The sequence below is a fragment of the Gavialis gangeticus genome, unplaced genomic scaffold (assembly GCF_001723915.1).
Source record: "Gavialis gangeticus isolate Ggan-Ray unplaced genomic scaffold, GavGan_comp1, whole genome shotgun sequence".
In the NCBI taxonomy this organism is placed as follows: domain Eukaryota; kingdom Metazoa; phylum Chordata; order Crocodylia; family Gavialidae; genus Gavialis; species Gavialis gangeticus.
In genome coordinates this window covers 30770807-30782557 of record NW_017728994.1, presented here as the reverse complement: position 1 = coordinate 30782557, position 11751 = coordinate 30770807, and the positions used below count along the sequence as shown (strand labels likewise).

At 46.5% G+C, this 11751-nt stretch overlaps 1 protein-coding gene across 1 annotated transcript in view; it reads right to left on the bottom strand.

Moving 5' to 3' along the window:
* The window catches only part of LOC109287432 (ATP-binding cassette sub-family G member 2-like), a 34365-nt gene that overhangs the window by 4101 nt on the left and 18513 nt on the right, over positions 1 to 11751 (bottom strand). The window contains exons 8-13 of the mRNA XM_019502521.1: positions 8424 to 8549; positions 4132 to 4397; positions 2848 to 2930; positions 2339 to 2428; positions 1263 to 1387; positions 294 to 448 (exon numbers count right to left, since the gene is read on the bottom strand). Coding sequence (XP_019358066.1) covers positions 294 to 448; positions 1263 to 1387; positions 2339 to 2428; positions 2848 to 2930; positions 4132 to 4397; positions 8424 to 8549 — 845 coding nt within the window. The remainder of the gene's footprint in view (positions 1 to 293; positions 449 to 1262; positions 1388 to 2338; positions 2429 to 2847; positions 2931 to 4131; positions 4398 to 8423; positions 8550 to 11751) is intronic.

The following is an 11751-nucleotide window of genomic DNA, read 5'->3' as shown; positions in this document are numbered from 1 at the left end:
TAACAGGAGAAAAGAGGGGACAACAGCACTCACCCCTGGACTCTGGAGATGTGTGAAAGTGCCACTGGTGTCAGAAGAGGGCTGAGGTGCGTGGGCAGAGCCATCTGCATACCCAACAATGAGCGGTGTTGTTGGTACTCAGGGAATGGGTACTGCAGAAAGCCTGCCTGCCCTAGGATTTGCTCTGGCCTAGTCTGCTAATCCTTGACTTCTCCTTGCACTAAATCCATCCAAACTCCTCCTTTAAATGGGTCCTCTCCCAGTACCAACAAAGCAGCACGCACAATACTTACAAGCATCAAGACAAAGCAAATTGTGATAAGCAGATTGGCAATGGCAACCACATCCATCCCAGCACTGATAGCCAGAGACATGGCTGTGGCTGTGTACGATACTAGCATCAGTGTCAGCATGAAGAAAAAGAACCGTCCTGCCACTGCCTGATAGCCTGTCGAAACAGCAAGACAGAGGGAGGTTCAGAGGATGCCTACGTCACAGAACCCACAGAGATGCTCTCAGGTCCCTGCACAGGCCAGGTGTCAGTGAGGGACAGGGTCCAGCATTGGTTGTAATGGAGTAGTAGGAGCTGAACAAAAGCTTCCTAACTGCTTTAAAAGTGAAACTGTATCAGTTTATGAATGAGATGACAATGTGCTGACCCATAATGCTAGGGGACTGGACTCTCTGGCCCAGGAGGTCCTTTCTAGGCCTGTGTTCCTAAGGAAACACGGGACAGCCACAAGTTCAGAAGATAAGAAACGAGTGAGCAGTGTAATGCTAACTGCCCCTTGTCTTCCTGCTGGTGCTGCCATTTCCCTAGCACGCCGCCAGCTAGATTTCACCCCACAAATCTTTCCTAATTATCTGACTTCTGTGCTTGGAGGCCTGAGACACTAAGATTCAGATCTTCTGCTATACATTAGGTGACAAAATATGTTCTTGCTCCACCCTGTTCAAGTCACTGGAAACCTGTGAACACCCTTACTTTTGTAACAGCATCATCTTCACCCTCAGACTAAGTCACAACAAGCAGGAAGATGTATCCATATTTTGTTGTAATTATGTTTCAGGGACTTGAGTAGAGACATATAGATGCCCAAGTCTATGAGTTTACCTAATAGGTGGAACATTTCTTTCTACCATGTGTTTCATGTAGATACACAAATTAACCATGGGTGACTCAGATCTAAAACATAAATTGGTCTTAGACAGAACAATGCTCAAAAACAATGACAAGTTAAATGGCCATGTTGATGCTTTACCAATCATCCAGTAGCTGATACAGGAAAATATGATGGCTGGCACAGTTCTCATGGGCATAAGATCTCCAATCATCAAGGCAAGGAAGTATGCAGACACACGATAATACCCACTGGTGTACTGATGGCTGTGATGACAGGAACACTGGTCATTGACTGTGGTTCATTGTTAACCATAGGAATTAAGTTCAGCAAAGTGTCATTTTTTTTCTTTTCTAATGGTATGTATAAAATCAGGGTAATTAGAGTTTATTCCCAGCTCTGTGACTGGCTATCGAACACTAGGCAAGTTTCTTATTCCCTCTGTGACTTGGTTTCCCCAAACTGTAAAACTGGGATAAGGATGGTGACCCTAATAGGGCTTTTATTAAAGCTTATAACATGCTTTGAGATCCATAAAGGAAAGACTATGGAGGTGTAAAGCATTAGCAGTCTGGAAAAGCACCAGTAGTAAAGGAATGCTTTCATCAAGTGAAGTGATTGGTCTTGAAGACTATGCAGAGGAAAGGCTAAAGACACATTCTTACCGGAGTCAACAGCTTCCCCAACTACCTCATAAGATCTGTTTTCAAAGGGCTGTGGTGACTGCCATTAGGTTGCCCACTCAGATACAACCCAGGTAGCAACTGAATCATTGCAGACCTTTGCCTTCTCACTCCACCTTGTAAAGTGGATTCGTTTCAGTAGTGGGATGCAGGGATCACCACCAGCTGTAACTAGAGCACACGCTGACAGTCATTGAAAACAGGCCTAGAAGAGGCTGGTTTACACAATAATCTTAAACAAGCTCTTCTCTCTCCTGTGATCAGTTAGGATAGGCCCTGACTAAGTCCCCTTTGTACCAGAGCAGCAATACAAATTTACTTTAATGCAATCACTGAAGGGGACAACAACTAGGGATGAAATCTTGGAAAGTGACTGTATTGCTTCTGTGAAGCACTGGCAGGGCAGCCCTGAAGACAAGTTGTGTCCCCTACTGCTCAAACACCTACAGCCTGGGCAAAAGCCTTGCCAGCATCCCTCATGCTGCCTGCCACACACCTGGTGAAGACACTCTTGCAGAAAGGCTTTTGACTTACACAAACAATTTCTTGTCTCTGATAAACAGCTCAATTGCTGAAACGCTGGAAAAGCACTGGTTTGTGGTTACAAAAAACAAGGATCCAACACTGAAATGAAAATTACAAGTAAAAAATAAGGCACAGACTAAAGTCTACAATCCCCTGCACCAGAAAACTCATGCAGCAGCCAGAGATGTCACAGGCCTATTTGATAGGCATCCTCCTGTTAGGAGAGGGCACATTTCCTTGCCACAAGATGCATCACATATTTACCTGCTGGGTCTTAACTAGATAAAGCAATGTCTGCCTTTTATGGGATCTTTCATACTCTGACTGGAAATGTGTCTGGCCTGAAGGACAGCTGTTCAGTCAGGAATTCCAGCAGTGCATACAACTGCTGGCTGCAATACGGCATTCCAAGTCCCGTTCACCCTTCATGGAGCAGAATGTAGCCCCAAGCCCTCCCCGCTGCTGAAACACAGCAGCAACTGACCAGGAAATAAACAAGACCTGGTTTCCAGGGTTACCGATTCTGAATGCCACTTCGGTCCAGCTTTACTCCAAAAAAGATGGCACCCACTATCAAGGCTAGCACTAAGGTCACTGCGATCTGGAAGAGAATGAGAAAAAAGGGATCATTTATATATATATATATGAGCAGGGACAGGTAGCCAAAGACAGCACAAGTAGCACAAGGTACAGAGCCAAAGAAAGCATGTGCATCATGTGTCTTTAATGCTGTGAACGGGGTCTGAAGTTCACAACTGACTTGGATGTTTTGAGATGGTATCTAAATACAAACAGAACCCTAGGCCAAATTCTCTATCTGTTGACCCTTTTGCAAGCTTCAAAGGCACTGCCACATGTCGCTTCAAAAACCAGGTGAGACAGAAAGCAGCAATGTGCCCCCAAATACTAGCTCTTCTTGAACAGAGCAGAAAGAGCTAATAGACAGCAGGACTGATGTAACCAGCACAGGTGGCCAGGTAGGGTGACAAATTGTAGGAGGCAGGCAAAAGCAGTGCTCTGGGTGAACAGGCAGTGGGCATGCTCAGTTGAGCCCAGGCTTATGCCTAGGGCAGCAAAAATCCTTGCATATCCCGAATCCATTGCATTACACCCAGCGTGGAATACAGGCTTGGCCAGGTTCCCCAGACATTCTTCCCTGTACTATTAATAGCCATTCCATGGAACTGAGGTTGGGATTTGCAAAGGCTCTGCACCAGTTAGGCATCCATTGAATTTAAATTCTCAACTCCTTTTGGCCTCTGGAAAATGCCAGGCCCATGTTGGCTGGGACTTGATAAATATCAGTAAATAGGAGGGCATATGCAGTCTTTCAGTTCTGTAGCACTGAACAAACTGAAGGTGTCCTTTCTGAAGGCTGCCTAGTGAGCCATAAGGAGTTCCACTGCCCAGGAATCCTGGCCTCAGAACTCCTTGGAGATCCCAGGGTATTTTTGTAAGAAGAGTCTTCTGTCTTGTCCCTGCTGGACGGGAATCCACATATTGCTCATTTGTTGAAGGTTAAATCCTGCCTTCTGTCACAGCCTTGAACAAGGGGCACTGTTTAATGTGTTTTACTCCAGCTGAAGCAATTCTACTTCAGAGGCACCCCAGTGAGCATCTGCATTCTCCTTACTTGGGTGGAGAGCTTTTGTTGGTTACCAGCCATTCAGTCCACCTAGACCTGTGGTTTCATATCAGTCACCAAATCAGGGAGCAATGATTTCTGGCCCTCAGCAGGATCAAACCAGTGACCTGGAGATCCCACAGTAAGAAGCCCTATGCTTTTAGTGCTAGTTTCTTACCTGTGCAACAGATGCCTGAGGATTCCTGGTGAGATTCTTCAGGGTACGCTTGGAGACCCAACACAGCTGGGTGAAGAATCCATTTGCATACGTGATCTGGTTCACTTGCCTCAATTTCCTCTTCTTATTCCCCAGGCTAAGCTCCATTTTCTCCAGTGTATCCCTCATGTTGCAGTACAGGCTGGAGTTCAGATATTCCTGGTGCAGTGTGTCCACCACATTCCTATCCACATTCTCTTCTGCTACTTCATTTTCACCATTTATCCCTGAAGGAATGCATCCAAGACAGGGCTTGTTATGGCCTGTCCAGTTAGCCCTAATAAACAAGGCATCACCGGATGTTACCGGACCCTGAGTTGGCCAAGGCCATGAGGGTACAAACTATGTGAGGTGAAATAATTACAGGATAGTTAAATTTGGGGATCAAAATACCTAACTTTAACAATTAGGAAAAAACATTATAATGGGACTAAAGAAGAAAGAACATAACAGACAGGTTTAAAACACCTTGGCTAAGTACAGACAGTCAAAAAGCCCAAGGCTGAATTGATTCAATCTTCCTAGAGTTAGTTTAAGATGTGTAGATTGAACCAATAAGGAAGTGAACAGACATTCACTTTTGATTCTGGAAATGCAGCCACATGCAAAGGGGGTTTGCGGGGTAGATGCAAAACATTCTGGGATGACTGAGAATTAACTTGGAGCTGGAGGGAATTTGGGACAGAAGTTCAATAAACTGATTTAACCCAAATCAGTTAAGTCTGATACTACATCCATCCAGGTTTATCTTAAACTGGTTCTGGCCATTTTTTAAGCAGTTTATGTGCACTGAACTTCTGTTGCGTTACAGATTTGAACCAGTTTCCGATCACTTATTCCAATTTATGTCCCTAGCCCTTGTCTCTTAACACTTTAATTTCACCCTTGGTTAGAGCTTACTTTACAGTCTACAGCTGGGTCCAGTGGTACACAGGAATTTTCATTGTCTCTCCAATGAATTCATTGTCTTTAGAGGTTTCAGCTTCACTGTTACCCTCTGCAGGTTATGTCTGTTTTAACGTTTCAGGCTTTTTCATTGCAGTCCCCATGTGATAGATTCTTTTTGTTTTTATTTTATCAGTAGGCTTTTGTGGATTTAAGCAGACTGCAGGCTGGTAGGCACTTAGTGCACACAGTTGCAGGCACTCACAGGTACACGTGTATTCCAGCTCCCTAGTTTATATACCCCCACTCCTCAGCTTTTAGAAAGAGTTGGCATTCTTAGGAAAGGAGTTTTTCCTAGAGCCATCCGGAGGGCAGATGCAACTATTCAGGCTACATCCAGCCCCTCTGCAATCCAACCATTAACCTTTCCCTGCCAGATCAAAATGCATCTAAAGAAACACTTTCAACATATAATATCCAAACAATCAATACAACCACATAGGCTGCTTGCAGATGTAGAAAAAAAATAAAAACAGGGCTTTATTTTAAACTCAGCACACTCCTGTGCATGCCCAGAAGAGGCAGTATGTTAGTTGCAGCCAGCTTCTGCTTTCTTAATGTATGTAGAGACTGGGTGCTTTAGTGAGGCTTTTTGGCACCTTTATGTAATAGCTGATTGAATCAGCTTTAGTTAAAAGTGCCAAAAAGCCCTGCTGAAATGCCTGATCTATCCAAATGTGGTGGAGCTGGGCCAAAGCAATGTGTTACTACTTCTGGTAGAGTGCATTTTCCCCCCTACTTGTGTCAGTGCCCTCAGTGGTCACACTGGATTTGTCATACTGCAAGTAAAGGTATATTCTTAAACCTGAGGGCATGGACAGATAAAACCTTCACACCTGGGTATAAGCATTACATCAGCATAAGCTTGTGTATCTTTACCATGTCTTCTATCAGTGTAAAAACTAACAGGAAGACTATACAAATTGCTAAATCAAGGTAACTTCACCTCATCCAGTGAAGAATTATTCTTGAAAGACTCAGCTTGACTGGAGAAAGCTGCACTGCCTTAGGTTTTAGCTGTGTGCATCCATCCCACGGTAGGTGTGTGTCTGTCCACCCCCTATATAGCCATGAAGACAAGGTAACTTGGCTGTTTAACTTAAGTTAGCAGCCCAGGTTCAAGCCTAAAGAGAACCCTTAGATTGAGCTCAAGCAGGTAGCCTAAATTAAAACCCAAGTTACACTGTCTTCCCTGCAATTCTAACATAGGTTAGTTAACCTAAGTTAAGAACTTCCTGTGTCCCCCCTTTTTGTAGTACAGACACACTGACTGTGGCAGTGAAATCTCACCAATGCAATTCTAGGTCACAAAAAAACTCTTGACATGTTTGGCTGAACTGGCTTTGGAATCAATGGATTTTGCTCCAGGTTCCATGGCTAGGGACAGACACTACACATAAACCAGTTTAAGTGATCAGAAACTGGTTTAAACCTGTAACAGAACAGATGTTCAGTGCACATAAACCAGTTTGAAAATGGCTGAAACTGGTTTGAGATACATTCAGACTTAACTGATTTGGGTCAAACCAGTTTATGCAATGTCTGTGCCAGAGTCTTTGCTGGTTTAAGATAAATCAGACTCCCCCAGCATCTTAGCATGCTCTCTGGGCTGGGTGGGGCTCTCTGCTCCACAGCAGGGCTTGCCTTTGCCCTCTGCTCCCTTGGCAGAGCTCCAGTAGAGACTTGCAGGCACAGCAGGGTCTGCTGGCTTCCCCGTGCCCCACTCCCCCCTCACCACTCAGTGCTTATGCAGAGATCTTTTCCTCCTCTCCCCCACAGCACAGGCCGTAGCCAGTATGCTAGCTAATGCTGTGTAAGGCAGATAGTACAGTGTCCACTTAGGGCTTTTTGGAGGTAATCAACAGCTTAGATGGTAATGTCCCTGCTTTCCTTCCTTTGGAAAAAAGCTGTTTAAGAAGAGCTTGTACTGAGCCAGGCTTTGTTTTCTGATGGGGTGCTAAATGCTGATAACAGAGCTGAGGGGGCCCCTCCCTAATCACAGCATCCTGCCCAGGCCTGGCCACGCCCCTTTCAGCTCAGCACTGTGGAAGGGATGGAAGGACTGCTCTAGTATCCCCCAGCTTCTAGCCTGAGCCACTGCAGGCATGTACCTGCATTTCTGGGATGTCTGTTTGGTTACAAAGCTGATTTAACCTAGGCAGGTTACACTAACCGACAAAGATTGAATCAATTCAGGCTCAGGCTTTCTGAACGCCTGTCCCTAGCCCATGAGCCTAGAATACAGTCACAGGAAGGTTGGCTGGTCCTGCAAAGTGACTGCTCACACTAGCTAGTAGGAGTACATTAAAGATGGTGTGGCTTAAGCAAATTAAATAGTGTTTTATTTACATTTAGGCAGATCCCTGGAGGCATAGGGTTCAGGCCAGTATTTTGTAATGCATAGAGCACAGGACTGGGAGTCAGCAGTCGTGGGTCCTGTTCACAAGTGTTTGTTTGGGGGCTCTATATTCTGATTTACATCCATAGAAGCTCAGTTCTCTCTGTGTAAAATGAGTAACAAACAGCAAAGTCTCTAATGGACTCCAGCATTTTGGGGATTAAAATGCTGCCCTGGGAGGGGTGTCTTGCCTCTGCCAGTGTCATCGTGTGTGACCTTTAACAAATCACTTCACCTCTGTATGAGCCTCAGTTTGTCCTTCTATAAAACAGGGTTAATAATATATTCATGTGATGGTCAGTCATTACCCCTAGGTCCCTTTCAGCCATGGTGCAAGTCAGGCTGTCACCACCACTTTAGCCTAAAGAAGAGAAGGTTGAGATGGGACTTGATAGTGGTTTACCATTATATCAGAGGAGTGCAGCAGGAGCTTGGTGAACAACTGTTCACTAGGGCACCCCTGGGGAAGACCAGGAGCAATGGATACAAACTCCTGGAAGGCCGCTTCAGGCTTAATACTAGAAAAAACTCCTTCACAGTCAGGGTGTCCAGACTGTGGAATAAACGCCCTCCAGAGGTGGTGCAGTCACCTACCCTGGAGGTTTTCAAGAGGAGACTGGACAGTCGCATCACTAGCGTGACTTGACCCCAGTTGTCTTCCTGCCTAGAGCCAGGGGGCTGGACCCAATGATCTGCAAGGTCCCTTCCAGCCCCTAACAATCTATGAATATCTAGTCACTTTTTAAGAGCATTTTAAGATTCTGTGAGAAGGTGCTGCAATTAAAGAAAAAACCCCAACTACGCAGCCACTTACTGGGAAAAAAACAATAAAAAAATCAAAATTTATTGTCATTTCTTAGAACTTCCCCTATAGTTCAGCCAACAATTTATTTCTTGTTTCCAGTCTTACCTGTTTGGGTCTCTCCATGATCTGTGATTCTGCAGTCACTTTTGCTTGCTGCCACAGCAGTGGAGTCACCATTAATCACATCAAGGAAGAAGTCAGCTGGATTGTTGAAGGGTTCACATTCATACCCTTTTACAATAGCAAGAAGAACATATTTGCATTTTAGAGACAGTTTCTTACAGAGGAGTGGTTAGAATAATACAGTGGCTCCTGATCTCATATTTAAGGCCCCCTTGGAAAATGCAAGCTCTTAGCTTTCACTTATTTTTTCCTTAATCAACAAAACAACAGAGCAATCTTCAATTCTACTGCTGCAAAGAACCCAGAAAGATCACAGTAGGTCAGAATGGTTGTGATACTATGGATTTCTATTTGAAATCTGTTTACCTTGTGAATCACATGTAGGTGTTTGCACACCTAACAGTGCTAACATTGCATGGCACCTTGCACCCTTACAAGGATCTGAGACACCTTGGTTGAGAATTACTGGAAAAAATACATTGCTTTTCCAGGATGCTTTTTTAACATGGACCTTTGGCCACTTTACACACTTTAACCAGCAACAGCAATGCTTCTGGGAAGGAAAGTTAAGTCATTATTGTTCAGGTGGGAAAACTTAGGCACACACTTTAGTTCAAATCCAACATTTCCAAAAAAGTCTGTCCTGATTTGGGTGCTTAGCCCTGGGCATTTACTTTCAGAAATGCTCAGTACTCCTAGCTCTCATTGACTATAGCCAATGTTGTGAATGTAGCACCTCTGAAAATCAGCTTCAAGTGTCTGGGAGAGGGCACCCAGACATTCAAAAACTAGTGCGTGCTTTAGGCCAGTGACTTTCCCAAAGTCATGCAGGGCTGGACTGTCAGTGCCACTGATTCAGGCTTCGACTGCTGCATACGCTCCATCCTCAGGTCACACATGGCAGCCAGCATGTGGACTGTACTGGATCACAAGGGATCAAGCTGTTTCCTGATGCCATCCTTCAGCCACCTCACCAGTGTCTGCACGTCTGGTGACAGTGGCTTGCCCCAGTCAGGAACACTGATCTCCTGGAAGTTCTCCATTTGGCTCTGAAGTTTCCTCACTACAGGGATCATCTGGCTAAGGAGGACATTGGCAGCCTTGAGGAAGGGCTTGGGGACCACCAAGATGTGAGAGATGGTATCCCATTCAGCTCTGTTAAGTGGGACACTGGCCCCAATCTTCCCGAGCAAGGCTATCTCATGGATACCCTTCTGTTGCTCCACCAGCCTTTCAAACATCAGGTATGTGGAGTTCCACCGAGTCTCCACATCCTGCATGATTCTGTGCTGTGGGATGCTCAGCTCTGCCTGTTTGTCCCATAGCATCTTGCCCCCCTTGATGCTCTGGTGGAAGTAGCCTGCCACCTTCCTGCATTTCAAAATGAGATTGCTGGTGGTGCTGGCACCATCACTGGAAGCCCTCTCCCCCTCCAAGGTGTCCCTGACAATGAAGTGGAACTTGTGTCCCACACAGTAGATGCCAACCAAGTTGGCATCATAGACCATTTGACCATATTGGCCCTATTGTCAGTGACCATGAACCTGCGGGTGAGCTCGCCCTGCCCAATGAGCCACCCCTGTACCAAGCGGTTCATGGCCCCCATGATCTCCGTTGCTGTGTGGGACTCATCCATCACCTCAGCTTGAAGGAGAGCCCACTGACAGCCTGACTGGTCACACCAGTGCCCGGTGAGAGAGATGTAGGCATGATCTCCACCTCGGCTGGTCCAGATGTCCAAGGTGAAGTGTCAGATGGACTTGGACCCTGCTCCATCCACTCCACGTGCCGCGCTCTCTGGGCACCAGAGCCAGGGGGCAGGCGCCTGCCAGGCCCTGCTGCCCCCAGCCACCTTGGTCCCCTTTGGGACCTCCAGGTTGACGTGGCCTCATGGAGGGCTGCCCAGGTCCCTGCTGCCCCGGCCCGGATCAGCTGCCACCCGGTTCCGCTTGGAGGGGTCACGGGCGACTCAGTCGCGCAGAGGGCTGGCGAGCGGGAAGGCTCCGAGACCAGCGGATCTGCCTTTCAGAGCTCCTCCCTAAAATATTCCCTGCATGCCTCATACAGGGAGGGCACCATCGTCCTGCTGAAGGTGGTGCATGTCGGCACTTGGTAGGATGCAGCCACAAGCACCATGAACTGTCTGAATCCTGGCCACTCAACTTAGGAGAAGGGCTGGCCATCCACAGCGAGTATCTCCCCAGTGCTCTGGGGGATCTCATTTGCCTTTGCAATGCACCCCCTTTTCTGTCCACCTTTCCCCCACTGTTCCAGGGTGGCCTGCCTCTGCTTCAGGGGGATGGGGGCTTTGGAGTGAGAGAGGGACTTCTTTTTGGGAATGCTCCCACTAGTGCCAGGCTGAGGAGGAGCAACGGCAAGGGGGTGATGCCTGCAGAGATGTGTCAGCATCCCCATTGTTCTTGTATGTTCTGTTCCCTTGCCCTGACTGATTTTGGCTTGGCAGTGCAGGCAGATAGTATATGTGGGATCATCTGCCAGCTCAAAATGATCTCAGACCACACTACCTGCTCGCTTCGGGGGTGTGGGTACATGTGTGCATGCTGAAATTTCTCCCTCTTTAGCAGGCAGAGGCACAGCAACAGGAGGAGCGGACTCAGCTGAGCCACTTGCCTCCACACCCTCTACCTCAACCACCTCTGAAGTACCTTCTGGAGAAGGAGACGTAGCTCTAGGGAAAACTTAAGGGGTATGGAGCACAAACTCAGATGATTCCCCCTCCTTCCCCAGAATTTCCCTTGCTATGGCACTCAGCTCCAGCTCTTCCTCTGGCACTGGAAGGCTCAGCATGGGAAATGAAATGGGGGTGGAGGAGATTGTCTTACTGGTGCTGCTGCTTGTTGTCATGGTGGTCGTGGGGGGATTATGGCTGGTGCTCTTGGAGGGGATGCAGACTCAGGCACAGGCAGTGGTACTGGCACTGCTCTTCTCTCCTTGCTGCCTGTACAACTAGTGGAAGCCTCATGCCTGCTTGTTGTAGCAAAGAGGCTGCATCTTAGTTTGCAGGGGGAATTTACAGCTTTCCCTCTACCCCCTTTTCCATCCCTCCCTGAAAGCTTGCCAGCTGCCTTTCCAGCATACTTTATGGTGTGTTTCATAGTTTCTTTGCCTTGGTGTGATGCAAAATCTGTCTTCTCCTGTAATGTTATCTGATAATTGTATGCATGTGTATTTATGTAATGTATGTCTGTATGTATGTAATAAATATAATAAAAATATATAAACATATGAGTTCCTATATAAATTCTGTATTATAATATGCAATATAATTGTGCTGTGCTTCCCTGCACAG